Source organism: Triturus cristatus, chromosome 10 (genome assembly GCF_964204655.1).
Source record: "Triturus cristatus chromosome 10, aTriCri1.1, whole genome shotgun sequence".
Lineage (NCBI taxonomy): Eukaryota > Metazoa > Chordata > Amphibia > Caudata > Salamandridae > Triturus > Triturus cristatus.
This window is the reverse complement of record NC_140593.1, coordinates 1,137,422,445-1,137,450,066: the sequence shown is the minus strand read 5'-3', so window position 1 is coordinate 1,137,450,066 and position 27,622 is coordinate 1,137,422,445. Positions and strand designations below refer to the sequence as shown.

At 45.0% G+C, this 27,622-nt stretch overlaps 1 protein-coding gene across 1 annotated transcript in view; it reads right to left on the bottom strand.

Annotated features, from left to right (window-relative positions):
• Window positions 1-27,622, bottom strand: part of LCMT1 (leucine carboxyl methyltransferase 1) — a 188,533-nt gene that overhangs the window by 114,146 nt on the left and 46,765 nt on the right. The window contains exon 4 of the mRNA XM_085629455.1: window positions 14,873-14,949. Within this exon, the coding sequence (XP_085485581.1) occupies window positions 14,873-14,949 (77 nt within the window). The remainder of the gene's footprint in view (window positions 1-14,872; window positions 14,950-27,622) is intronic.

Sequence of the window (27,622 nt, the reverse complement as noted above, 5' to 3'; positions counted from 1 at the left end):
CCCACATATTTGTTGATCCAAAGGCGTTGCAAAAGGCGATTAAGGACTGGAGCAAGGAACAACGACGGAGTCCAGCAAGTCAGTATCAGAATGAAACGGAAGGGAGTTCGCTGGAAGACCAAGACTGAGGCCTGACTGAGCGGCTACTGTTGATAAGTAACCTGGGGCTGGGAGGGGGGGGGGGGTGGATTGCAGCAAGGGAAAACAGACAATGTCGAACTAATGACCGTACTGGGATAGGAACCTATTGACTCACCAGTGTACGCAGCTGTGGCCGAGATACATGCACCGGTTAGGTATATGGCCAAGTTTCAGATATCCAGGTGCCACAAGATAGCCGACAGTCTGGACAGGGAAGAGGAATGGGATATTGCATGCTTCGGGACTGGCTGTGTTGGCGGGGTGTGTGGTAGTTCCACGGCAAGCACAGATAAGACTAGCGGCTTGGTGGTAGGAGAGTATATAGCGATCGGCGGGGAGGAGGCCGGGACAGACGCAAGCTGGTATAAGTGTTATTTCAGCACACTAGTTGTACACAGAGCGACCTCCGCCCGCAAGTGACAAACACCACAGTAGTTTGACCAGTTGGGAGACGGAGGTGGGTGGTGTGGGAGGTCCCTGGCAGGGATGATGCGCGACCGAGTTGTGGGTGGTCTGCTGTGGGAGGGGTGGGTAGGATTGGGAACCAGTTTTTGTTTAATAAGTTGGGGGAGTCAGAGATTTGAGTCAAGAGGTGCAGTATGAATGCCAGACAAGGGCTTTAGGTCGCTCTGAGAAATATAACAGATGGACATGCCATGACAGGAACAACTGCTGAACATAGACCACTAGAATCCCTCAGGGCACTAACCTGGAATGCGGAAAGTCCTGCAGTATCTCAACAGACATAAGGTAGACGTGGCCCTATTGCAGGAGACACACCTCCCCGAGCACAGTCCTATGATGAGATACAGGGGCATGGAGGGTAATATAAATGCGGCAGGCTTCACTACTCACGCCAGAGGAGTAATGACATGGGTTAACCCTAGATCTGACTACACACTACAACTATTGAAGGCTGATGCAGGCGGGAGGTACATGATCTCTAGATGCCAGGGGCGAGGACTGGACCTTTTATTGATCAATGTATATGGTCCGAACTACGACTGCCCAGAGTTCATTGCTGCGTTAGCCAACACAGTGAAAGGATGTGAGATGACGCACATGCTGTGGGGAGGGGACTTTAACTTTGTGAGGAACCCGAGCTTAGATTGATCAGGGGGACCAAGCAGGAGGCTGGCATCAGCAGCTAGAGCTATGGACAGGGTAATGATTAGTTTAGGCCTTCAGGATGTCTGGAGAGAACTTGACCCGCTAGAAGGAGGTTTCACACACTATTCAACCTACCATAATCTTCATACCAGGATAGACTATGGGCTGGCATCCTTACATCTTGTCCCGCAAATACGTACATGCCAGGTTCTACCACGCACACTGTCGGACCACTCCCCGCTGCTTGTGATCTTGTCCACCCCTAAAAAGACGATCCCTCCATTCACATGGCGATTCCCCCATACTCATTGTTCGATCCTCTATTCAAAGAGACAATGGCTGAAGACATAGAAACTTTTTTCGCTAATAATATTGGGTCTGTTAGCAGCTATCATCGATCTCGGAAGCCTTCAAAGTTTATATTAAGGGAGAAGCCATGGCCAAACATTCAGGGGTACTCCGTGATATTCGCCACAGGCTCTCGGCCCTGGAGCGTCAACTGGGTGAGTTGGAGTCGCGGCAGGTGTCAGAGTCAGATGGGGAACATGCGGAAGTAATGAAACAGTTATTGGAGGAGTACCAGGAGGTAGCGGACGGTGAAGTGAAGCACCTCGGGAAATACGCTACAGCTAGAGTATATGGAGAGGGGGACAGGCCGAGGACAGTGCAGGCCAACCTATTGAAAGCCAAACGGGATAAAACTTAAATTACAGCAATCAAAACAGAAGAGGGCGCCCTCCTCACAGAGGAAGCTGAGATAGCGAATAGATTCAAACAATACTATTCGGGCCTCTACACCTCACGCCTATAGGACATTGATGGGGAAATACTTGACTACCTGGAACATATTAAGCTACCCTTCCTGTCTAACTCACGCAGAGAGTTCCTAGCTCTCCCTATCAAAAGAGACGAGATTCTGGAAGCCCTATCGGGTATGAGGGTGAACAGTGCCCCAGGACCGGACGGTCTCACTGTAAACTTTTATAAGACCTTCATAGATTTACTACTTCCCCACATTTCGGAATTATTTGACAATGTGTGTCAAGGGGCAGATGCCGCCAACGATGAGGGAGGCTATGATAGTGGCTATTCCCAAAACAGGTAAGCCACGGGAGGAATGTGGGTCGTATAGACCGCTTTCCTTGCTGAATGTTGATGCCAATTTGTTCGCAAAAATTCTGGCGACACGACTGACGCTCCTAACTCCGGATCTGGTGGCCCCAGAGCAGGCGGGATTTGTCCCCGATAGAAGTCTCACATATAATCTTCGAACAGTCTTCGGCACAATGCAGCATGTCCGACACGATACGAAGGCAAGTGCGATCTTCTTGGATATGGAGAAGGCGTTTGATTCGGTGAAATGGCCATTTATGAGGCAAGTCTTGACCAGAATGGGACTTGGACCAGTATTTCTACAACTGATAGGGGTGTTATATAACGCCACCACTGCACGTATCCGGCTGGGATCGTTAGTCACCGACCCTATTACCATTACCAGAGGTACAAGGCAGGGCTGCTCTTTGTCGCCGTTACTATATGCACTGGTGGCAGAGCCACTGGCATGCGCACACAGGGAATATCATAGCCACAGAGGGGTGAGTTTTTCCAATTATAAAATTGTGCTGTCAACTTATGCGGCTGATACTCTTCTGTACGTGAGAGATCCCGAAAAAAATCTATGCCCGGTCCTGCGTGAAGTGGTACACTACGGCCCACTATCCGGGCTGAAGGTCAATTGGTCCAAATCCATAGCCTTCCCGCTAACCTCGTCCACAACGATGTTCGAGATGGAATACCCACTGCAGTGGACGGACGACTCGGTTAGATGTCTTGGCATTAGATTGCACACTGATTCGGATGTTGTCTTCCGCGAGAATTATGGCACGGCAGTGGCTAAGTTAGATGATGTCAAAACGTGGATTGGATTACCTCTATCATTGTTGGGCAGGGTCTCTATCATGAAGATTCCTCTTTCTTTTTACGAACATACCAATAGTACTGCCGCGTTCCTTCTTCACCCGGGTAAATAAATCGTTAGTGAGGTTAGCTTGGGCGGGCAAACAAGCGCGAGTACAATGGCGGGTACTGACTTTACCATATCACCTAGGGGGGCTGGGCGCACCTGACCTGGAGCTGTATTACCAAGCAGCACAGGGAGCGCAAGCATATAGCTGGGTTCATGGCGCTGATGATATCCAGTATCTCCGACTAGAGAGGCTGTTCGCGGACCCGCTCCCTCTTCCGGCTGTCATATTCGAGCCGGTGGATCGCAGGACAGGATTTCTGGACTCATTGAACTCGACACTGCATGCCTGGCACAGTTTGTTACAACAAAGGGCGGGAGCACTACTATATTCTCCGGAGATGTTAGTGGACTGGGCGGTCTGGCTGGCCCCCTGCAGGGATGAAGGAGTAGTTAGAGCGCTGCAAGCGCTATGTACCCGCAAAATGGGAGATCTGTTTGTAGACGGAGTCGCAATAATGAGTGACGCTGTCATGAACTCCGCTGAGGCACCCACAACGCTTCAATGCTTTCAGTTCTACAGAGTACATGGTGCGCTTAGACAGCAGTTGGGGGACGACTTAAATGAACCTCCTGAAGTGCAAGAACTAGCTTACCTGATCAAAGCTAAATCCCACCGCAAACTTGTCTCCATTATTTATAGACTGGCAATGTCACAGAGAGCTAACCAGTTTACCAAAGCTAGACTGGCCTGGCAGCGGGACTTGGACACAGCAATTAATGATGCCATGTGGACCTACTGTTGCACTAACACTAAACTTTTATCACTTCATGGGAAACATAGATTGATACATTTTAAATACATTAACAGAGTGTACTACACACCAGAAAGACTGCACATGTACGGACTGAGGGAAGACGCGACCTGCGACAGATGCCGAGCCGCGTCAGCGGATTTCATGCATGTAGCGTGGAGCTGCCCTGGGGTGTACCGCTTCTGGGAAAATATATTTAGGGAAATTGGCGCAATTGCTGAGTTGGAGATCTCCCCTGATCCAGCACTGGCGCTGCTAGGCTACTCACAAAACACTTCCGAGGGCAGCCCGTAGACTGGTGGATCTAGGCATGCTGATGGCTAAGCGTAGAGTAGCAATGTGCTGGTTAAGGGGCCCTTTGCCCACAGTGGCACAGTGGTCGCGCGACGTTCCCTACTGCTGCCCACAATCCGAGTCTTTTAGCGAATTACTCCCGCCAAGGAGCAGACCAAAGAATTTTTGGGGGCTATACACCACATACTTAAAAGACAAGGGGCAGAGAACGATAGCAGCGGCGCGGGAGGGTTGAAACAACTCCCTAGCAACTGAGACGACAGGACTGGGTGCGGGATTAAGTAATCTCTGAACACAAGGGAAAAAGATATAAACTGAGAGAGTGCCTAAACCCGAGTAATAGGTGAGCATTTGTGCATTGGCATGGTGGTAGGGGGAGGGAGCCAGAATGGAGGAGCGACAAGTATGGAATGTCAGCATTGAGTAGTGGAGCGATTGCCTGGAGCCCTGATAGTAACTGACTCTCCTGATACCTCTTTGTTTGGTTAATATTTTTGAAAAAAAAATGGTATTAGTTTACATGCATTATATAGTAACCGATGCACGGCAATTTCACCTTGCACTGTATTTGGTCACACAACCCATAGAATCATGCTGCCCGGCCTCCGGGATGTGGGCTAAAGAGCTGTGTAACACGCTCGCTATAAGAATGCCGCCGGCCCCCGGGTTGTCGGCATCTGGCTGTGTATGTCGGTGACAACTTTGGCAATAAAAAGAAAAGAAAAAAAGAAAAAGAAAATGGGCAGCAATAAAAAAAATTATAATTGCTTTATTTAAAAACAATCATGGACATCGTGGTCTGCTGACCCCAGCAGGCCACAATCCCCGCGATTTTAGAGATCCCTAATGAGTCGCAAATGGCGACCTACCTCATTAATATTCATGAGGTAGGTCGATTTGCGACCCCCTAGGAATCTCTAAATGAAACTCCATGAGTTTCATACGTTAGGAACAGCGATTACCTAATTGCGAATCAGAGAGAATTGCAATTAGGTAATCACGATTCCCAATATTGATACATCTGGTCCCTAGTTTATTCCAAAATGTGTCAGAGGGGAAATATTGCGGCTAGTGTGCCATAGAATATTGATGCAGCTCTACCTTACACTCCAAAGAGCATATAGTATCTCAGAATTAAGAGATTCAGCAACCCCAAGTCGCTTTGATTGCTTTCAAAACTGCATAATAGGCAATAAATTGCCCAAACCAAATCCATACTCGTCTTGTAAGGCTATGAATGTAACAAATGTGCCGTTATCATATTGATCTCCTATCATTAGAATCCCAGCTGGTCCCCAAAAAATGTTTTGTGTGCTTTGGGCATATTAGCTAATTTGGGCATGAACCATAGGGTCAAAGCAGGAGTATACAATGCAGAGATACCCAATCTCCTCAAATATGTCAGCCAACATGGTTAGTCATGCGTACAGAGGCATTCAGCCAAGTCTTCGCCAGTTGCACCTGCAGCAAATCAGTGCCTCGCATATCGCTTACTAGGTCCAGCCCCACAGGATCTTACTCCATAGTCATCCATCTCAACAACCATGTCAGCTGTCCTGCCATACAGTATGTTTCAAGTTAGGTGCCCCCTCTGTCTCGCTGTCTCATAGCTTCTTCTATGGAGAGACATTTTCCATGAATGTCATTTAGGAGCAGCCAGGGGTCGCAGCTGCAACCATTGGTTTACCCTTTCTGACCCCTGAACTCGGAGGTGGCAAAATCAGGGCTAAGAACCCAGGGATGTCTTGCATTATCAGAGTCAGACTCCAACCTCGTTTTCAGCAAATTTTTATTACATTATTAGTGAATAATTAAATTAGATTAGAACTATTACATTAATAAAAAGTGAAGTAGCAAGATCTGGACCTTAACTGGAATCTTAGGTAAGAAAAATAATATGGCTGTAAATGTATGTTGTGTGCGTGCATGTGCGTGAGAGTGAGTTTTTTTGAGCGCGCATGTGTATATGTGAGCCTGTATGTTTGTATGTGGGATCGTAAGTGTGGGCATTGTGGTGTATTATATGGTGCGGTTGCGATGCCTCACATTGAATATACTCAGGAAACCATTTTGGATCCACTCATGCTCATGTGTAAAACCTCTAGCTCAACCCTGGGTAGCTGTGGCTTCGAGTAGCTTAAACAAAGGCATTGATGTAAAGCATTTAGATGCACCAAACCAAAGAATGAGAAAGTCACACATCACAAAGGAAATGCAACACCAAGTTATAAAAAATAATTATACTTCTATTAATTTTAATTCTTAGACATCAAGATGAGAAAAATCCACCTCAGGGTTCCAGAGCTATAGAATTTTAAGTAAAACGTAAATCTCAGCTTTTTCATGCAAAGCACAAACAAGCTTTGATAACGATAAAGTATAGAAACTTTTGAGAAGTTTGAAAGAGCTGTGTTTGACAACTCCGGCTCGGACTGGCGACCAATTCAGATACGGAGAAGGTCAGGGGAGTATTTTGAAAGTGACCTGGTCACCTAAGCAGTACCACGTCCAGTTCCACACTTTATGAAAGGACCACTATGGACTTCAATAAAGTGGTCCTGATGCGGAGGATGCAGGATGCTAAGATGATCTGGGTGCTGTGTGGTTGAAGGGGGTCTTCCTGGGTTTGTTCCTCGGTCCATGGTTGAGGTGGGGCGACGTTGGCCACAGAAGTCGAGATCCCTGAAATCCTCTTCGAGCTAGAAGAAATCCAGTTACAACTGGGCTACTGGTCTCGGTCACAACAGGTCCAGTGGTTTCCTTTGATGAGGGCTAGTGCCCGCCTTTTGCAACCTGTCAGCATTCTGACAACTCTCTTGGGTCCGACAGACACAGGTGCAACTTTTGGGTGCCGAGGGGTGGTCTCCTTGACTATACATCAGCACTGTCAGCGGTGATTCTTTAGAAGGGGCTACTTCAGGTTTTATAGCCCTGAAGCTTGAATAGGGAGTCAGTGGAATGACTCTTGAAATCACCATTTCTGTCTGTGGCGACTTTTACAGAAGCCAGGCACCTACATTGCTAGCCCAAGTAGCAGAAGGTGCAGTCAGTGGTTGGTGCAGCCTCTCTTGCTAGACCCAGAGGTCAGTAGGGCAGTCCTTCTTTGGTCCTCTCTCCAGTCCAGATGGCATCCGATGTTCAGGGTACCAGGGGTACTAAAGCATAGGATGCGGAGAATCTTCGCAAAATGTCCCTAAGGTTTCTATGATAACGTACACATTTCAAATCATTTGTAAAAATAGTACCAAATTACACAGGTGTTTAAAGTTTAAATCAACTATTTCATTGATTATTTTGTATCAGAAAGACTTTTTCAAACAAACTTAAAGCTAAAAATTCATATACATTACAGTGCTTGTTGAAATTCACAAGATTCACAATGTGCTTAAAGTCAAAGCAATCAAACTAAAGCAACCCCAATGCATTTCGGGTTGAATAACCCGTCTTCAGGGGTAAAGTTAATGCGAAGAGTAATACAGTAATGCACAAGTATATATCAGTCTTCAGTAGCCTCATGCCGGAACAATGGGGTGCTATATTTAATCCCAGAAAGTGCCCTGGAGGATGAAGTGGTCACTAGCCAATAGGCTACCAAGATCCTTCCCACCGTATGACGACTTTTGGCTATGTGTATCATCTACCTATTCCAGAGTGCCCTATTCTGCCCACTCCCAAGAACCCTTCTCTTGGAGTGGGCAGCTTGGTAGCCCACCCTAGAGGTGTGGATACCTGTGGGCTACTCGCCCATGGAAAAATTCTTTTGGCAACTGGCTGCCCTCTCTGTTCCCTCCACAAGTCCATCTACCTGAACAAAGAACACGCCTCTCTCAAGCTTGGGTGCCATTTGACCATCAAAGACGGCTTCTCCTCTGACGTTCGCCTTTTGGACCAACACCATGTGTGGCTTCCTGCAAGGGCGAGGCCATTCTCACTACTCCCCAGGAGGGCAGAAGGCTGTCTGGTGGCCAGAATTTCCGAATGGCTACTGGATTAACTGGGCAACAGAGTGGAACATTTCTAAAGTTGCTTTTCCCTAAAAGTGACACTAAATTTGACTTGGGCATTTAGTCAGGGTTAATGCCATGATTAATTTGAAACCTCGAAATACTAACTGTAGTAGTCCTATTTAGAAGTTAGCAGTGCTGAGATGTTAGCCTGTAACTCTGTACTTGCCAATGAGGTTTTTACTGTTAGGTCATATGAAAATACATACCCTCCTTAATAATCTACAGCACCCTGCCTTAGGTCTCGATAGGGCTGCATTAGGGGCGGCTTACGCATTTCATCAAAGGAGGTTTGGGCTTTGCCATAGGTTTGAATGTCAAAGTCGAACTAGCAGTTTTAAAACTGCTCTTCCAGTCTGCAGTGACAGGCTGGGAGGCATGTTGTGCTTTGTCACACTCGGGGTGACATAATCGGTGCTGCAGCCCTGGATGAACTCTTTAACTTACTTGCCATGGGATGGGGACCCCGGTAACGTGTACTCTGGACTTCTAAGTAAGGTAACTTGGGGTAGCCAATTCAACATTTATTTTGCAAAGGGTTAGAACACTGGCACTGAGGTCTGGATAGCAGCCCTCAGTGCACCACTCTCATAGTCGAAAAACCAGCAGCATCAGTCGAATGCTTTGGGGGTGATCATGCAAAAAGAGATAGGGGGTGCTAGTGTTGGCACATTGTATGTACAGTTTGGCATGGGGCACCCATGAAAAAATGCCAGCACTGACATGTTGTATGTAATTCTTGGCATAGGTGACACCTGTGGCAAATTGCTAGTGCTGGCACATTGGAGAAAATTCTTAGCATATAGGAGGACAAAGTGGCAATATTATGGGGCCATCCAAGGCAAAATGTGGTTCTCGACATATCAGACGTAACTTTTGACATAAGGGTCCCCCATAGTACATGGAAAGAAGTATTAGCAAAATTCTGGCACTGGCATATTGTGATGTTTGGGCAAAAGAGGCGCCCATGGCAAAATGTTGGTCCTAGCAAGGGATGTAAGTGCTGAAATAACAGGGAACCCAGACAACATTTTAAAACTATAATTGGGTCAACTCATGGGGACAGTCAGGTTTCATTAGCTTGGCACAACAGGAACAGACAGCAATATTTAATGAGTGTCTTTTCAGGGCCTATAGCAAATTTATGTGAAAACTGCGTGTTAAAATGCACTAGTAGTGCCCATCTGTTTTCCAAAATTTATTCAGGGGGTGAGAACACCCATCCTCCTTTCTCCCCTAAAAGAATATTAATTATGCAATTATTATGTAACTTCAGGAATGTTAATTATGATGTCATCAGGGTTACGGTCATGTGACATCAATTCTTGGGAAAATTCAGGGTCAATGGTCAGATGATGTCACTTTTTGTGACATCATTAGGGTCAAAGGGTAGATATCCCTTCCGCTATCTCTGGCATTTTGGTGAATCAGCATCTATGCGTTTTCTGTTGTTACCCCAAATCAAGTCAGATAGTATGGTACACAAATCTTGGAAGAAGGTTCTCTTGAGCACTAAAGGGAAAAAAAGAAATCTAGGGACGATGATCATCTTAGTTATTGCCACCCTTCCCAAATGGGATAGCGGAAGCCTGGTCCAAAAAGGTAGCGTCTGTCTGATGTTGCCAACAGCCTTGTCCAGGTTGCCCCCCCCAACCCACGCCAAGCCCATCATCAGTGTGGTAAATCTGAACTCCCAGTAGCATAACCAAATCTTGACGCTATCAAAGCATTGAACTCCCTGATCTTTTTCCTTACTGTATTTGAATTAGACTCATTAAAGCCCTACTAATAACTACTCTACAGCACAAATGCTAAGGAGTGAAGGTCATCAGATTATAAACTGCATAATTAGATAAAACACATAATTATATTGGCTCATCACACTGCACACCTAAGTAATATGGCTGTCCAGATGTCGAGGACTGATACAATGGGAGCAATTCCTTATATAATTATTAAACACTCCAGCTAGAGAGCAGTATCACACTTCCCAAATGCTGTATCTAAAACAGTAGGGTATGGATACCCTAACTGTCCATACAGTCAGAGTATGGAGTGGAATACTAAGGATGACGTGAGAGAGGCATAACCAGTATTGTTTCTAGGTTCCCCAATGTTATGTCCACAAGGAGAGCTTACCAGAGAGCGCAGGTTTTCAGAGGAAGACCGCACTCATTGTGCAGGCAGCCAGTATATTGCAGGATGCTGCAATCAGCGCGCAGCAGGCGTACTCGCAACCTAGGCAACTCCAGCATTTCTGTGGTTGTGGTAATACAGAGAATTGATCCATGACATGCATGATACTTCAGGCAGGAAGGATAGAAGCAAAACAGTAGAGTTTGCATGCGACGAAAGATGTCATACCTGGGCTCGTAAGGATGACAACCGCACACTGAACATAGGTTCAAGATTTTAACCTCCAGTCCAAACCATCACATTCAAGACTAGAACAGGTGCACATAATAAGACTGAAACACTCCGAATCAAGAAAATAAATATTGTGCCAAGATGCAACACATCTTCTTTCTTTACAAAACAACATCATTAATAAACAACAAACAAGAGAAAAATGGTTGCAAAAGAAAACAAAACACCAAAGGTATGCCATGCCATACCATGCCATGCCATGCCATGCCATACCATGCCATGCCACTAAAAGAAAACCATTAAGTACCACTAGAAAAAAACAAAAGGGGAAGGTCTTCAACAAAAAGTAAGGACCAATAGTTTGCCATAATATGAAAGTCATGAAGTTGCATGGGTTTTAGGTAGCAGAGTCAGGACCAACAGCAAGCTATTGTAAACAAATGAAGAAAAACTTCTCATTTAGAATTTGGCGGGTGGCCTGCCGTCCACCACACTGGCAGACTATTGGCCACCATATTTAGAGCTCTCCACTGGCCTAGCAGATAACTCTTGGCCTTCAAAGGTAATGCAGACACAATTGTTCCTCTAAAAGCACAAAAGGTTTTCTGAGTGGCTGCCACATTTCAAGCGGCTGCTCCGCAAACATTTGTGATTTATAAAGCCAAACGGCTTATGACCCTGATAACCTGGAAGTTATCTCCCAAAGTGTGAGGGTTATTGTTTCTCCTCCGGACAGCCAGGTTTTCCCTGGAAGTCCCAACCAGAAAAAAAGTACATCAGACCGTCTGGTCTGAGTAGGACAGAAAGTGTGATGTACTTACAAAGATAGCTCCAAGTACACTGGCCATCGGTGTAAGGTTTCTGCCAGTGGAGCCAGCGAGGGCACCGACAGATGAAACTTGACAGTACACCTGACTCTAAACAGAGCAAGTGGACCTTCAATTTGATGGATGGGAAAGGATACTCTGTTATAATTGTGGCAGGGTATAATGTCTGCTAAACTCTAAATGAGGCCCATGACCATAGCAGTATCATGCAAAACATTTCTCGCACCTCCCTGAAAATCTCTATGCCATAAACTATCTGTCCTAGGTGATACAGATTTGTCACAGCTACCCGCTTCATCCACCTGCAAATCTAAACCTGCCCACCAACCGGCTGAGAAACTATTCCGTTAGTTTTACATACATCTAGATTATAATTAATTTGTCCCTCAAAGCCAGTGAAGGAACAAGTTTGATTCCTCTAAAAACTAAACCATCACTGAGAGCTAACTCATCCTTCACAACCATGAACATTTTTCAAAACTCCTTTGTCAGTTTACTACTCTGCCAGTCAGTAGGCAACATCCACGTTACCTCCTCAAAATTTGATCTTTCTCCATTTCCTTTCTCCAAACACCCTCTGAGGTGGCACTACATGCTACAACACACACTATTTTCTAGCCATGTATCTGTTGCTTCCTCCTCTACCTCTGAATCCTGTACACTTGAAATCAGTCTTGACAAACAGTCTGCTGGGTTGTATGAAATTCCCAGAATGTACTCCACACAAAATGTGTGTTCCTGCAACCTGATCAAATATTTTCTGATTCTTTCAGATATGATATTGAGATCCTGTTTTTTGAATATTTGCTCCAGCAGTTTATTATCTGTCCTTACTGTAACTAAATCAGCCCATAAAAATTACCTAAACTTGTTCACCACCCAATAAAACTTGGCCCCCCTCAGAGATCTCGATCCACAAGCTAGCATCCTTTCACCTTCATCCTTAACCTGCAGTGACACTGCACCTAGTCTCTTGGCCCCGGCCAGCTCTATTGTGTCTTTTTGTGGTAGAAATGCCTGCAAGTCTTGAGCCTCCAACAAATCTTTTATGACTATTTCAAATTCAACCTGGCATTCATCGTCCCAATTAAACTTAATGTTTTTTAACTGCATTCTAGAGGCAGTAGATTTTTGTGATAACTTATCAATAAATCTCCAATAAATGTCCACCATATGTAGCACAGACATCAACTCCTCCTTGTTACTGGGTGCCTCTGGTTTCTGGATTGTTTCTACTAATTACTTTGCCTAACACCAGGTTTAGGGATATAATGACCCAAGTAACATATGTCTTTTCTTCCACAATACTTTGTGTTTCAAGGTGAAGGCAAACTCCATTAATTTCCCAAGAACCTTCCTTATGTATTTGTTTTGCTGCTGCAAAGCTGCCAAATTTAATAAAACAGCACCCTGAAAATATCTCACCCTTTCAATGTTTCTCAATATGGGTTTCATAGCTCTCTGGAAATCAGACCCAATAGGCACGATTCAAAAATCCAACCTCTTGCGCCATTAGCATAACGAACGCTGCTAAATCTTGTGAAGATTCACAGAGACTTACCTCTAGATGTGCAGCCACAAGGTCTAATATGGTGAAAGTTATTGCTCCTCTAGGAAACACTATCTTGTCTATGATGGCAGGCAATGGAAACGTGTTGACTATAACAGCAATGTTCAGGGTCCACAAATACACACACAGCCTGATGTACCTGTAACTCTTCTTGACCACCATTATGAGTCTCAATCATTTTGTTTCTTCTACCTGCACAATCACATCTGACTCAATCATCTTCTTCGGTTCTCTCGCCGTTGCATCCAGAACACCCTCAGCAGCAACCTCTAGACTTTTGAGGCAACAGACAGTGTGTCCTCCTAGAATTTAATCTTGTGAATGTTTCTTTTTAAATACTGCAAGCTGTGACTGACAACTTCGGGAAATTCTTCTTCATATTTAGCAGAGTCCCGGTCCACATTTTCCTCACAATCATTCATACTGTTGCCTCACACTCCCCCAAAGCAATAAATAAAATGTTCCCTGGTGTTCTAGTGGGCTTTCTACCACCCCCAAGGGGCAAATTAATGATAAATACCCCCATCTACCCCAGGGTGCCACAGGGTGGAGGGGCCCACAGACTCATGCCCACTCCCCCGCCCCAAAAATCACAAATAAGAAATTCCCAGGTGTTCTAGGAGTAAACACCCCCTATGTATCTGACACTCAGTCACTTCTGTGCCTGCAATTGTCAAGGGCTTGATTAAACTCAATAATATGCTGCATTTTACAGCAAACTATTGTCTTCATATCTGATAGCGCAGTGAGAACATATACCGCTAATTATTTGAAAATCCATTCAGACCAAAGATATGGCAGCAAGTAAAAGGCTTCTAAATAACAGACTCAAAAACATACTGCAACGTTTTTCGGTTTTAAACTATATTTTGTCTGCTTTAAATCGAAAAATAATTATGAAAGTGGAGTATGAAATGCTATTAATTTGTAGCTGTATATTATGCATATACTTTTGAGCTTTTCTATATTTGTTTTAATGCTTTATTTGAAACTGTCTTAATTTACCTTTTCTTAAGTTCTTTTTATGATTCTCATGTGAAAGGTAACTCCTAAAAGGTCTACCTCTTAACTATGATTAGAACTTGGTTTATGTGTTTTTAATCATTTGGTTTTGGAATCAATGCATGGCAAAAAATTATATGTGCTTTTACGGTCATAAATTGACCAAATAAAGAACTTTGACTGACTGATACTACCGCGTCATTCCTAAATAACTACGTCCCTCCAAAATGCTCAAAGTACTGCTAATGTTATTTCCAACAATTACTCTAAAATATATCGGGACTGGAGTTACAATAGCAAATTAACTATATCTTATAATATGGTGGAAATGAGTTAGATGGATTTAAGGATTCAATACTAGTTAGAATTTTTGTTGGGGGATATTTATATTAAATTGAGATTTTTTCAGTCTATATTTTGGAGTCCTTGACTTTGCAAAAGATGTTTTGGCAGCCTATATTTTCACATGGAACAATGTAAACTAATTGCCTGAAAAGATATCTGTGCTTTCTAACAAAAGGAAAGGAATTATTTTGACTAGGGAAGATTAGGAAAAGTTAAGGTTCATAGGAAGGACAGGGAAAATGGTCTATATTGGAAACAGTTTGCTATCTTTAATTGAACTCTCATATTTTGAATGACACTGCGACTGATTTGTGACATATCAAGTATGTTAGTGGTCATGTATAAAATGACAATTACCTTGTGCCACATAAAAATTAGTAGATCCACTTTAATTAGTTTCAAACTGAGAGCTTTTCATTCGCAGAGCAACTCACTTAATATTGTATAACTTGCGTGCAACAATCATCGGGAAATCCACGTCAAAGTACTTGAGAGGCAGGAGGTTCTCATCCTGTAAACAGAGATAATGTGTCAGTGTAAAACATAAATCGTGGATAAGACATGCAGAACTAAACCACAGGCAGGTGATCTAAAAGACCTAGAAAACACAGGATTGAATAAATGCTCTGATTGAGTAGTCCAGATATAATGCTGCATACGCATAACAAGCAGCAGCAAATAAATAGAAACACAAACAAAACATGCTGGTCACTGGCCTTCAGTATTAATGTTTCACTTTGCAATGCATTGTGGTGCAATAAATGTTCACATTATGCCAGTATTAAGGGCGAATTAACAATTCAAGCTGAAAGATCAGGGCCTTATCTTATGGGAATAAGAAACAGGATGGTCCATGAACAGAATATCTGGGTGAACTGACCTCCAAGAAATTTGGAAACCGCCTAAAATTAAGCCTTTGTTTGTATTCAAGGCAAGTTCAAGGCAAGATGGCCAACGGGTGTGGAGCTCTGGCCGGGAGCTCCCTGGTCAGGGATTGCCTTTTGGCGATAATCCCCTTGAATATACCCACTCCCCGGATCTTTTTATTCACCTGGAATTCTAATGGACAACGGTCCTCGACTCTCCTATTCCTGCGATTCTACTCGTAACCTCTGAAGAACAGTGAATATTCTTCCGATCACGGAGCCCGAATCAACATGGCCGATGTCCGGTGGAGCTGCCGTTGCAGCTATAGGGGAGACTGGCTGTCAATCACTCCCACGCCCGTCACCTACCCAGCCGAACATTAGGCACAGTTTTTCTTCGGCTCTCCGCTGTGTCTCCCCCTCCTTCCGACGAATCATCGAGGATCTGCTGAGGATGGGACAAACACTGCACGGCTGGTGTCCAGTGGAGTTTCCTCGATGGCTGTGGAGGTGATGGGCTGAGTTTCGCCCTTCCGGACGTTTCATGCCTTTCTTGGTTTGTCTGTAGCTGCCGGACCTCCTCCTTCACCTTCCGGATCGGCGACTGGGACGCGCAAGTCTTGCAGCGGCAAAAGTTCCGCGGTTCTGAAAACCGATGCCCCTGAGCCTGTTTTCCCTCCTCGAGGCTGGGGAAGCGCGCCCCCCGGATACCAGCTGCTGCCTTCCTCTCCCGGGGTTTATGCCTAGGCGCCTGAGCTGATGTCTCCGGATTGTGGTTTTGCTGAACGACGAAACAGCGGCCCCTGCAGCCCCCAGCGAGCTCACATTGATGACCCGTATGAGATGGGCGTCCACCAACCTTCATCCCTCCTCATTCCTGTGGCTACACCCCCCACTTCCTTATCCTGCTCTATGGCGTTAACCCCTTTGTGGTTTTTAGAATTGGTTTTTCTGCCTCCCACCATTTTGTGTTTCTTATCGGTACCCATGACCAGGATCCTCCATTTTGACGACGGCGACCACTGGACTGCTCCCTGTGTCGCTGGACTGTCCGTTTCCTCTTTCGACCCCCCCCTTCAGGTCCCCTCCACCCCTCTCAACTTGTACAGTCACCGGGACACTGGATGTGGTGAATGCTGGTCCCCAGCCGGTGTGTCTGACTTTCTCTTCTGACTTTGGGTTTCTCTGAAATACTTTCCCCCTCGTGGGTCTGCCTGATCCAATCGGCTTTCCAATCCCCTTTTTACTTCTCGCCCCTTCAGACGTTTTGTCTTTGTTATGGTTTACTTTTCAAACTCATGTTACTGTGTAACACTGCCTTTTCCTATTGGTATTTTAGGCTCCAGTAACAAATGTAATTTTGTAACTCGTGATTCCTCATGTAAAGCGCTCGGATACCTCCGGGTCTAGCCAGCACCATATAAAACTCTTCAAATAAATGAATAAATAAATTAGATTATTTAGAAATAGCTTTCCTAACTGAGGTATTTAGATTTTGCACATAGTTGTCATCTACTTTGTACAAGAAGTTATGTACAACAAATGGTTTGTGACTACAAGAAATATAACCAATTGGGAGTTAAAGTAGTTCACTACAAGCCTGCATTTCTAATCATTCTTTTTTTGGGGGAAATCCTTTAAAAGATCTTTGTCCTATGAAAGAACTACGGCCATAAATAGTAAAGCATTTTGCAGTCACACACACTGAGATACACAAAATCGCAGGGTTTGCGATGACAAAATGAAATTATAATATATAATAAACCACTTTTGAAATTTGGAAAAAACGTTCTCGATTACAAAAATAGTTATGCAACTGGTTCCAAATTGCAATTATAGGGGAAGGCCGGCATGAAAGGGGTGTCCCCTCCTAGTTGCGATTCGCACTTACATAATTGAGGGTTTTGCTTAAAATTACTGAATTCTCAAAGAAGTTGGTAACTCATTTGCAGTATGGTAGCTGTCCTGGTTGGATGGACATTTTTCCTTCAGAAATAAGGTTGGCAGCCTTGTGCAGCAGAGGCTGGGTTCCTGAGGACCTTTGCCTTTTTCCCCTAATGTGAAAACATTTTTTTATGCAGGTAAACATCAATATAGGGGATAACAGAACACCTAGCCCTGCATTCTCCACCCACTAAGCCAGCTTCCCCTTTGGCTTAAAACTTTTAAATGCTTTCCACATTACATTACAAACTGAATGCGAATACAGGGATGGTGTTCTGCTGTTCCTTGAAGGCCACCATCCCTGTTAAGAGCCAATACCAAGAAGTTGCTAATAGCAACCTGATCATGTGAATAAGCATTTTGTTAAATGACCTACTTATACATAGGCAACATCGTAAAATAACAGAAACACATGAGTTTGAGGTGTGCATGGCATTGTGGGTTCGGCAATGTAGTGCGAGCCTTGAAAGTCACACCATCTTGGACTCCACTGGGTGCCTAGTTTTCAGAAATTTCTGGGTTCGATACATTTACCTGGGTAGTGGCAAAGCCCAAGTCCAATGGGTGGAGCCTTTGAACATGTCAAGTAAAAGGAAATATGGATTTACCTTCACACTGCCAGTGCGTAAGTGAAAGCTACACCTAAAAGAATAACGGAAGAGCGGGTCTGATGATCCTATTTTTATACCCGGTGCCTTCTTTGAAGCAGTTTCTAGAGAATTCCCTTTGAAGTGCTTGAAGCTTCCTGCCTCCCCTGCCCTGGCAGCTGGCTGGCTGCATGAACAATGCAGTGGCATCAAGTTCTTTGTATGATGGGAGGTCCCAGCCTATTCAGTTACAAGTGGGGTTGTGCCTTGCTCTCCCCCCCATCCTGCAAGTGATGCCCCAGCCAGGCACACCTATCTATTGTGTGGCTGTCTGGGAGGAATAAACAACGTCAACCAGCCAACTACACCCAGTCATGTGACCCAGGAAGAGGCTGCAGGCATTAACTAGTTAGGGCAGGATACCAACTTTCTAAGCGTGTCATTTTCAAAATTGTAACTTCTAATCCGACTTTACCATTAAAGAGGGTTTTAAATTACAATTTCTTTGAGAAACAGGAAATCTTTACACGTTCCAAATCAAAAGTTAGCACTTAGTAAATGTAATAAAACAGCCCAATGTTATCCTATGGAAGATGTAGGCCTCACAGTAGTGAAAAACGAATTTAGGAGTTTTTCACTACCCGGACATGTAAAACTTAAAAGTACATGTCCAACCTTTTAATTACAATGCACTCTGCCCTATGGGCTACCTAGGGCCTACCTTAGGGGTGACAAATGTAATTAAAGGGAAGTTTAAGGCTTGGCAAGGAGGTTATATTGCCAAGTCGAATTGCAGTTTAAAACTGCATACATACTGCAATGGCAGGCCTGGGACATGTTTTAAGGGCCTCTAGGTATACAGTATACAACATTACTAATGATGTATAAGTAAATCAAATATGCCAATTTTTATTTATTTTATTTAATATATTTTCAAAGCTTATAAAGCGCAGGACTCACCCTCGAGGTGGTATCTCCGCGCTGCGGACCGGCAGTGCTAGAGCTACAGATAATTAAGCAACTACGAGTTTTCAGGAGTTTCCTGAAGCTCAAGTGGTCTTCACAATTAAGTAAGGGGTACGGAGTTCTACAGCCAAGGAGCCCTGTAGGAGAAGGCTTTGCCACCAGACCGCTCTTTCTTAACACAGGGAATAGTAAGCAAATTTGTCATACCGAAGCGTAATACTCTGCTGGGCTGGTAAGGAATAAGTTTCTGAGCTAGATTGCTAGGTGCTTTTCCATTTAAGGCTTGGTGGACCGTAGCGCATACCTTGAATATAATTCTCTGGCGGACGGGCAGCCAGTGGAGTTGGTGTAAGAGGGGAAGGGAGGCCGTTCTAGCAGGCATATTAGTAACCAAACGAGCCGTCGTGTTTTGTACAACCTGTAGTCTATTTAACAAAGAATTTTTGGCAGCGTCCAAAAGCACATTACAACAGTCTAAGCGACTCATAGCCAAAGCCTGGACTAAGGTTTTGCGTACACAACCAGAGGAAGGAGGGAGAAGACTCTGTGTAGCAAGCGTAGCACATGGAGGCACGTCCCAAAGGTTCCCCCCCACTTGGTCTTGCATAGACAGTGTCTGATCTAAGTAAACACAAAAGCTTTTTACCACCATCTTATGGATGGGGCAATCCCCAGATCCGCTGACCACCAATCCGTAGACCAGAAACTGTTGGCATTACCGAACAACATAATCTCCATTTTATCAGCATTTAGCTGGAGGTTGTTGTCCGTCATCCACGTGGAGATAGCTTCCATGCCCTCTGAGAACCGGGATACAGTGGTTGAAGAATTGTTATTGAAGGATAACAGCAGTTCTTTATCATCTGTGTAAGAAATGGGGATGAACCCGAACTACTTAACAATCTTAGCAAGGGGAGCCATGTATATATTAAACAACGTGGGGCTTAAGCAGGAACCTTGAGGTACTCCCTTAGAAATGTACATCACAGGGGAACGGAAGGAGCCTACGTTGATGACCTATGTATGGTCCGTCAAAAAGCTGGAAAACCATTGGGGAGCAATGCCACCAATTCCAATCTCTTCCAGTCTACGCAACAAGATGTGGAGCGACACAGTATCAAAAGCTGCTAATAAATCCAGCAGCACTAATAACACAGATTGATTGTTGTCCAAAGATCATCTTATGTAATCAGATACTGCAATCAGGGCCGGCTCTGTGCTATGCATAGGTCTCAAACCTGATTACGAAGAGTCTGGACAGCCGATGGACTCTATGTTTGCAGTGAATGTCTTATTAATGTATCCTTCCAATAATTTACTCAGCAGAGGAAGAAGGGAAATGGGGTGATAGTTTGATAGAACCGATGCCGATATGGTTGCCTTTTTGAGAATCGGGATCACCTGCGCTGCCTTCCATTACCGAGGAAGTAAGCCTTAACTCATCGAAAGATTAAATAATGTACACACGGCTGGAGCAAGCTGCGCAGATAGAAAGGCAGTGACCCTTGCTGGTATAATGTCCGCAGGGGAGCCAGACTTGGCTGATTTTAACATTTTCTCCACCGTGCAAACTTTTAAGGGAGTAAAGCTATCTAAAAGGGGCATCATGTTAGTTGTTATAGGGGAGTGAGAGAGGGATTCCATAATGCTAGTGGAGAATGAGGCATAAATTAAATGTATTTTCTCTTCCAAGTGGTTGACGATGTCGTCGCACAATTCTTGAGAAGGAGAGGTAGTGTACTTAGCGATAGTGGGACTTGTAAAAGTTTTAAGAATATTGTACAAATCTCTGGAAGAATTTCTGGCTTGAGTGAGTTGAGAAGAAATAGGTGTTGTGCGCACTTTTTTTTTTTTTATAGATTTTTACGAGTGATAATGCTTCTTTATAGATTTCTCTCTCCCTTTGATTCTGACATACGCGCCAGCGTCTTTCCAGCCAATTACAAGATGATTTCTCTTTGCTTAACTCTGGAGAGTACCAGGGTCTCATTTGTTTCCGAGTGGGGTTATACTTTTTAAAGGGGCAACATCATTAACAGCAGTATTTAGAGGTTTGTGATAATGCTCCAAACTTGAGTGGATGTCCTCTTGCTCCATCCTCCAAGGTGCCTGAAACCTTTCCAATCAGATGCAACCCAATTTTACCATGTTTTAGGGAGTGAGCACAAGCCCGTTAACACTGGTTAGAAGTGGTAAAGTGCACGGAGTCCTAAGGCAAACAAAAACAAATTCAGTAGAATAGGAGGGTTGAAAGCAAAACTTTTGGTGTTGTGTTACCCCCTGCAAAGAGAGCCATCCAACAAAGGGGTTGAGTGCTCTCCCAGGCATCAGGCTGTTTTCCCACCCCAGAACAGGCCCAGTAATCATTCTGCCCTCCTGGAAGCAGATTAGACTCCTACATTTTTCACAGTCAGCTTGGGAGCAGGGCCTGTCCCAAGTTCAGGAGGCCTACACTCAGGGGACCAATACATTCTGGGCTTTGCCAAATAGTAATATTTCTGTCTTATCACTATTCAGCAGCAGTTTGCTGTCATCCAGGCCTCAATCTTTCTCATACAATCAAGAAAACTGAGCTTAACTCTGTCCAAATCTTGTCTAAATGAGATAACCAGCTTGGTGTCATCTACGTATGAGATGACAACAAAGCCACAGGATTTGACAATCAGGGCAAGGGGAGCTACGTAAATGTTAAACAACGTCGAACTCAGGGATGAGCCCTGAGGCACCCCTTTATTGATGGAACTAGAGCAGGACTCAAACATACCCAGCATGATTGTCTGCGTGCGGCTTTCTAAAAAGTCTGCAAGTAAGCAGAGAACTTTGCCACAGACACTAATCTCATGCAGCCTATGCAGCCGGGTTACGGGTGAGACAGTGTCGGACGCTGCTGACCGATTTAGCAGGACAAGCATGGCACAGGGAGCCCGCATCTACAAAGAGGTGAATGGAGACAGTGACTGCCAATAGTGCAGTGTCTGTATTGTGGCCAGTTCTGAATCACGACTAGGAGACAGAGGATTTTAAGGTTGTCTAGGAAAATCATGAGCGGGTTGTTAACTAGGCTTTCAGGTTCTTTTCCCAGCAATGGGAGCAGAGAGATGGAACGATTGTTAGACAGGCTTTTGAGGTCTGCATTCGTTTTTTTAACATCGTGGAGACCAGTGCAGCTTTCCAGGCTAGTGAGATTTGAGCTGTGTCTAAGGAGAGGTTGAAAAGTGAGAGAATGTTGGGCGCAATGAAAGGCATGAGATTAGCAGTAGATCTCGGTGGGTACAAATTTGCTTGGGAAACAGATTTGGTTTAACCAAAAGCCCAGTAATGTGGTCTAATGCACAAGGTTCAAACTAGACTAGGAGGGGTAAGGATTCAGGTGGAGATGGTGCCAAACCCAATGGCCTAATGCAGTCTGGCTGGTGGGAAACTTTTTATAGATTCGCTAAATTCTTTAAGAAAAAGGTAGATGCAAAGAGTCACAAAATTGCTGAGAGGCCGGAATAATCAGGGAGCAGGCGCAAGAGTTGGTAAAATCTTTGAGAACTCTGTAGAGCTCTTTAGATGAATTGACAGCCTTCTCAAATTTCTTTTTAGATGAAGGCTCTCCTGGTATTCCTAAAATGTGCGTGTTAGCTCATAAGAGCTAACTTATAGACTCCTCTATCCTCGGGCGATTTGGATTGTCCCCAACGTCTTTCCTGCTTTTTTATAGGCTGCTATCATAACGCGCAGTTTTGCAGAAAACCATGGGGTGTGGGGTCTGGAGGAAACGGGCTTGGCCTGCTTAATCGGTGCTGTTCTATTCAATGCTACTGTAGGAGTCAAGGCAGAATTAACATCGGAGCCCAGTTCTCCAACCGTGGGGGCAAATGATTTGAAAAATGTCTCCAACGCGATAAAGTTCCAGGCTCTGTAGGAATTTTTCGCTACTTTGATAGGATGATTTAGCCTGTTCATCTTGGTTTTCTAACATTAGATTAAATAGTGATCTGTCCAAGTCAGAGGGACTGGCCTTTCCACTTCTAGATGGGGGGAGTTAGTAAGGAAAGAGTATGGCCAGCAACGTGTGTGGGTCCAACCACGAATTGTCAGAGGCTAAGCATTTCCATGTCAGTGAGAAGCTGGTTAAGCTCAGGATTCATAATGTCTTCTCCACAGAAGTTGAAATCCCGAGCTAAAGTTGTTAAGAAGCAATGCATTGACGGGCGATAGATGAGCACGCCCTTCCAGCTCAAATTTTAAAATGCAGGTTTCTGCTCAGTCCACTAGAGGGTTTCAATGAGTTGGACCTTGACATGATCTCGAAATGCAAAAGCTATCCCGCCTCCAGGTCTAGATTCTCTGTCCAACCAAACTAGCTGATAATTGTCAGGTAGAGTGAGGGGAATATACAGTAGTGCCAGGGCGTTAAGCCAGGTTTCGGTGACGAAACAGAAGTCTGGGGAGGATGAAGATCAAAGGTTCCAGATCTGACATTACAATAAATGCCTCGAAGAGGCGTGAACAAATAGGGTGTACTGCTTGCAGTATTACCTAAGAAGAGAGGCCGCTGGACCGAATACGGGGATCCTCTCAGAGCCGGTGCTCGCCCCACTAGTTATTAAAGGAGGCAGGAGTGGGCTTTTGAGTGCCCCGGTAATCAAGGATAAAGAGAGGCAAGAAAACCTTCAGGTCTGCATAAAACTGGCCCTTTTAGCTTCTGGTCAGTAAAGTGGTCACAAGAAGTCCCAGATGTGCTGTGCCTGAATAGACTCAATGAACTCTAAGTTTAGTGAGGGCTGCAAAAAGTTCTTAATTCTGTTTGTGGGACTCAACTATATGACCTGAGAGGCCAGGGTCCTGGCGACTTTTGGGCGAAGAGGGTAACAGATGGGCTGGCCTTTGGCATGCCGACAGTGCATCCACTGTAGCATGAGCCTAATATAGGCTTCAGTTGAACTGAATCCAGAACCACTAGACCACCACCTACCAAAAAGAGGGGTGCAGTAACAGCACCAAAAGGAAGTGGGGCAGCAAAGTCTGCTGATAGTGGAAGTAAGGTCCTCTCCGCACAATCAGCCTAAGCAGTGGCGGGCTGAAGGGCAAAGAGGAAAAGTGCAGCAAAACAAAGTAAGTAAAACCCCCTTCTTCCTCAGCACAGACCCTCAATAAAAGTTTAGACCTGGTAAACGAGTCGTGAGGTCGCAAGTCTGGTTGCAACGGAGTCCTCCATCCACTGGATCCCGCTGATACATATGCAGTACGGGTTCTGGCTGCTGCCCGGGTCAGCGTGCTTCTGTCCTTAGCAGGTCTCCGAGTGGACATGACTATCGGTAACGCCTCCTGGTTCAATCAGTACGAGGCCGACGCACTAACAATATACCGCCCATGCCAGTAGCTAAGGTACTTAGTTCTTCCCAAAGTACTAAAAAGGCCTGAATTTAAGTGGGGCTGAAACGCATTGACGTACTCTAAGGAGGAGCCATCTAAACTTCAAAAGTTTTAATATTTGTATAGACACAATCAAAAAAGATTTGGGGCAGGAAAGTCCATCTATGTGACACCATTTAAGGACTTAATAATCACAAAGCGGTAACAGTTCCTAAAGAAAAGATGAGCTGGCCTATTTTGGTCGCTGTGAGAGTCTGTGAGAAACTGACTCACAGTGTAGGTTTGAAATGGAGAAGTGAGGAGGTGGGGGAATTCCTCCTTTTTGAAGAAGTGCCCTCACACACTCATGCGGGTGTCATACTTCATCATCAGGCATTGCTCCTCATGGGGGTGGCACTGCAGTTCCCCACGGGCCCCGCGAGAGGGCTCTTTGTCGGAGTTCTTTTCAGGCGTAACGCCGCAGTGGTGAGTGCGGGTGTGTGGGAGGGAAAGAAGGTGACTGAGTAAAATTACCACAACGGTACCCTAAGGAAACTTTCAACCATTTAAAGACTACCTCCTATGTGGATAGCATACAAACTGAGAGTGCAACCATATCTTGATACTACATAAGGAAGACTGAAGTTAAGATTCATTGAGCTTTAGTTGTTATTTTTATTCTTTATATGTTCGTATGATCACTTGTACTTTAGATTTAATACTGCATCTTATTGCCTTTCCATGTCACATTAGCTGATATGAAACTGGAGGCTGAAGTTAACATGTAGGTACAATACTCGCACTTTGAAACTAACCTTGCTCTTTATCTCCATCTCAGATATGTACTAAGTGGCACTGAATAAGTGGTTGCAGAAAGACAAGCAGGTTGAGCCTTCGTACTCTTGGCATGCCGCACCCTGGTTGGCTGAGCTCTCATACCCTAGGCACGTTGCACTTTGGCTTGGATTTGAAAATTTGGCTGAATATATGTATTCGATCAGGTTGTTACTCGACATGATGCTATAACATCGGTTCCTTAGAGCTAATTTTGCACATTCTCTCTTCTCCAGCTTTTTGCACTAAGTGAAAGCGAGAGCATATTTTTTTTACCACATACAGTTTTAAGCTATTTATTATATTGTAATGTATTATTATTGGGAAGATTTTAATTAATCATACAATAAAGTATTATTCACTTACTCACTGTATATGATGCACAGAAAGGTGTACACCCTTACAGTCAAGGAGAAAGATTTGAGTACAGTGCAACCTCCTGACCCATGCCCGCTGGAATAGCAATTCACTTGCCCCGATTGGCACTACAGGGCCTCTATAAAAATCATAAGCATTTGGCTATGTATTAGGTGTGGCTTTTAATCACATTCCACTCCAGTGCGGTGTGTGCATGAGTCTGGCCTGGGAGAAGCATTAGACACCTGGAACTTAAATGCCACTGGATTCAGGATGTACATGTTACAGCGATAATAATGTTGCAGTTCAGTGAGTGTTGATGTGTGTAGGAAGCTGGTCTGTATATACTATACCAAAATGAGGTATAGGGTACACAGAGTCCAGTGGAACCCCAAAGGTAGGTATATAGCACCTTACTCTCTATTTGTGGTAGTGTGGGCGAGCAGTAAGGCTTTCAGAGGGTAGTGTTAAGCATTTGTTGTACACACTCAATCAGCAAATGATGTCACACACTCAAAGACTAAACTTCGACCAATGTTGTTAATTTAAAAAATATTAAGTTGTTTTATTTCTAGAATCAAGCCAATCCTGGCACAGGTAAGTGAAATAAATGCTTTGCAAAATATTATGCAGTGTTTACAAGTGAATGCAAGTTCAAATGCAGTTGTTTGAAATACAGGTAAGTCAAAGTATTGAAATTACTGTACAGATTACTTCTTAAGTAACTTTTTCTACTCAATGTGATATGCCTAGATATCACATTGGGACATTTCTTAGAGAAAAGGTAAGTAAAATCAGTTTTGCGCAATTGTAATTTTTCAGGTTTCCATAGAAATCAACTCCACACTTAGAACTTTTTCTGATAAAAACAGTCAATGGATTGCTATTGAGAGAAATTAAGTTATCGGTTATCAGGTAAGTACTTGCTCTTTGGGGTTGAGTTTCTGGGGTTAGAACAAGGGATCCCCCAGGGTCAAGGATGCACTCTCAAAATACCCTCAGCGGCACTAGGGCAGCCTGGTGCAGAGGCCCATTGTTATCCAATGGGGGATAGGAGGCCTCTGGTTGGTGGCTGCTTACGAGCAGGCCACTAGGTTGTGGGAGCAAAGCTCCTGGTGTTAGGCTAAGGGGAAAGGGGGGGGGTCCGAGTTAGCACCCAAATAACACCTGCAACAGCGCAGGGGCGGCTGGGTGCAAGGTGCTGTTTTGGTGTTGGGTGCCCTGTTGTTTCAAAGGGATTCTCCGGTTTCACCAAAGACTGCAAGCTCCGGGACGATGACCACTGGTTGGAGAGGTAAGTTGGGATGCCTGGGAATGCTGGGACAGCATGGGATGTCCGGTGCAGGGGTATCTTTAGGCGTCGGGTTTCTCTTACCAGCTCCGGTCGCGGCAGGGGGATCCTCAAGAAAGAGGCTGCTGCTGCGCTGGGACATTTGAGGCAGGTCAGAGATCACCAGATCTCAGGTCAGGATTGCCGGGGAGACCTCATTGTGGTTTTCAGCCACTCGAACTCAGGCTGTGGGCGACGGATGCAGAGTGGTGCAAACTCGCAGATTTGGCCTGAGCCAGTCTGTGGATGAAGAAATCCAGTGTTCATGGGAGACAAAGTCTTTTCTGTTGAATGCAGGGCAGGTCCTCGGGGTTCTTGAGGTTGCAGGCTGCAGGACACATCGGAGTTTCGCTTCTGCAGGTTCGAGTTGGGGACAGGCCGGTAGGGCTGGGGCCAAGTCAGTGGGCGTCCTCCTCTTCTTAGCTTCAGCACGGCTGTTCGGTCCTTCTTTTCTTCTTGGTCGTTGCTTTTCTGAAGAGGCAAGGTTCAGGGGTGCCCCCAAATACTAGATTTAGGGGCGATACAGGTAAACAAAGGTTGGGACCAATGGGTCCCTTCCTTGGGGTGGGTACAACCCTATTATGCCACCCTCCAGTGGGATGGGGGCATATGCCTCACTCTGGTTGGCTGGGTCCCACTATCTGCAAGATGGCGGGGACTGAGATTTGTGCTTCACCTCGCCTCCCGCACCTCCCTTCCTCATCAGTTTTCCAGCCGGTTCTCCTGCCCAAAGTAGGGGTCAGAACCGGTGGGGACCAGTTGCTGGAAGCAGCAAAAGGCCTGGGGAAGCTCACAAAGGCAGCAAGCCTTTGAAGCTTCCCCTTCGGGGACCATGCCCATCCTGGGGGAGGAGGCTTAGCACCTCGCCCCAGGATGTGCATTGTTTGAGACCCCCGAAAGCAGCAGGCTCTCGACCCAGGGGTTCAGAAACATGTCTGGTGGTGGCAGCTGGTGAGC